We start from the raw sequence: 1,081 nt of genomic DNA, 5'->3' as shown, positions 1-1,081 counted from the left end.
TACAAATATTTCCAGAAAATATAATGCATCTTGAAAATGTATCTAAAGAATAAAGCTCAATTATTGGCTTATTTCACACTACTATCTTATGCCTAGATAATTGGTATAGTATCAGGGATTACAAGTGGCAACCAATATCCCTACTATTCATTAATTATCCAGTTTCTAAACATTTCTTCTTATCAATATATGATGCATTGTTTTCAGCATAAGTATTAAAGCATGATTTTTCAGGCTTTCACCTATTTGCCTCTAATGATGATTTTATACTTCCCAATGAATACTATGAAATATAATTCATACAAGGGAGATACATAATGCTCTCTTATGTTATAGCAAAACTGATTTAACAAGAATACCAGAATAAAAAAAACAGCATTATACTGTACCTCCTTGACTTTGTTCTCATCAGATGGAGGCTTTTTGTACTCAAATATCACAGAATTAGAGATGACAAACCCTTCACATGCCACTTGAAGAGTCACAAGGCCAACCTCATGTGCTGAAGTAGAAAGAAAGAGGAACTTAAAGTAAATGCTTTGGCCAATATCATTATCATGTGTTTGACAGTGGCTAACACAAAATTTTCATGTTCATAATCTGTTCAAAAATAATTCATATACTAGTTCAACTTTCAATACTACAGAGCTTTCTGGAAAAGCAGACCTCCACATGATGTTACTCACCAGGGCAGTAGCACCGTAGAACACCTGACTGGACAAGAGTTGTGGCTGTTGGAACACCATCAAACAAAACAGTGTACGGGGATGAACTACTGTACCATGGCCCTGTCACCAACACCTTCACTCCACCCTAACAGTAGAAAGAAAGCAGTTATTTGAAAGGAAGCTAATGACTCTGAGCTTTCTACTTAGTCAATATCTATAATATATTGTTGCACTAATCTCTAAAATAAGAGAGTGAATACAGAACAAAGTGTAAAAGATAAGAAACTGCTAACAAGGTTTCTAAACTTACCTCAGGATAAGCCCACTCAGGAGAGTAATCAGTAATATTTGCAGTGTTCTCTCTGTAATCCATCCTGGTGGTCTGTTGACTCTGATTGGTAACCGACTTGCCA

The 1,081-nt window shown here is 35.4% G+C and overlaps 1 protein-coding gene across 1 annotated transcript in view; it reads right to left on the bottom strand.

The window, feature by feature from the left end:
- Positions 1–1,081, bottom strand: part of LOC119585789 (calmodulin-binding transcription activator 1-like) — a gene marked incomplete at its 5' end in the record, with an annotated part of 96,684 nt that overhangs the window by 16,908 nt on the left and 78,695 nt on the right. The window contains 3 exon segments of the mRNA XM_037934507.1: positions 390–502; positions 687–813; positions 979–1,081. Coding sequence (XP_037790435.1) covers positions 390–502; positions 687–813; positions 979–1,081 — 343 coding nt within the window.

The sequence above is a fragment of the Penaeus monodon genome, chromosome 20, assembly GCF_015228065.2.
Source record: "Penaeus monodon isolate SGIC_2016 chromosome 20, NSTDA_Pmon_1, whole genome shotgun sequence".
Lineage (NCBI taxonomy): Eukaryota > Metazoa > Arthropoda > Malacostraca > Decapoda > Penaeidae > Penaeus > Penaeus monodon.
Note: the sequence above shows the minus strand (reverse complement) of the source record. Positions and strands in the feature narration are given on the sequence as shown.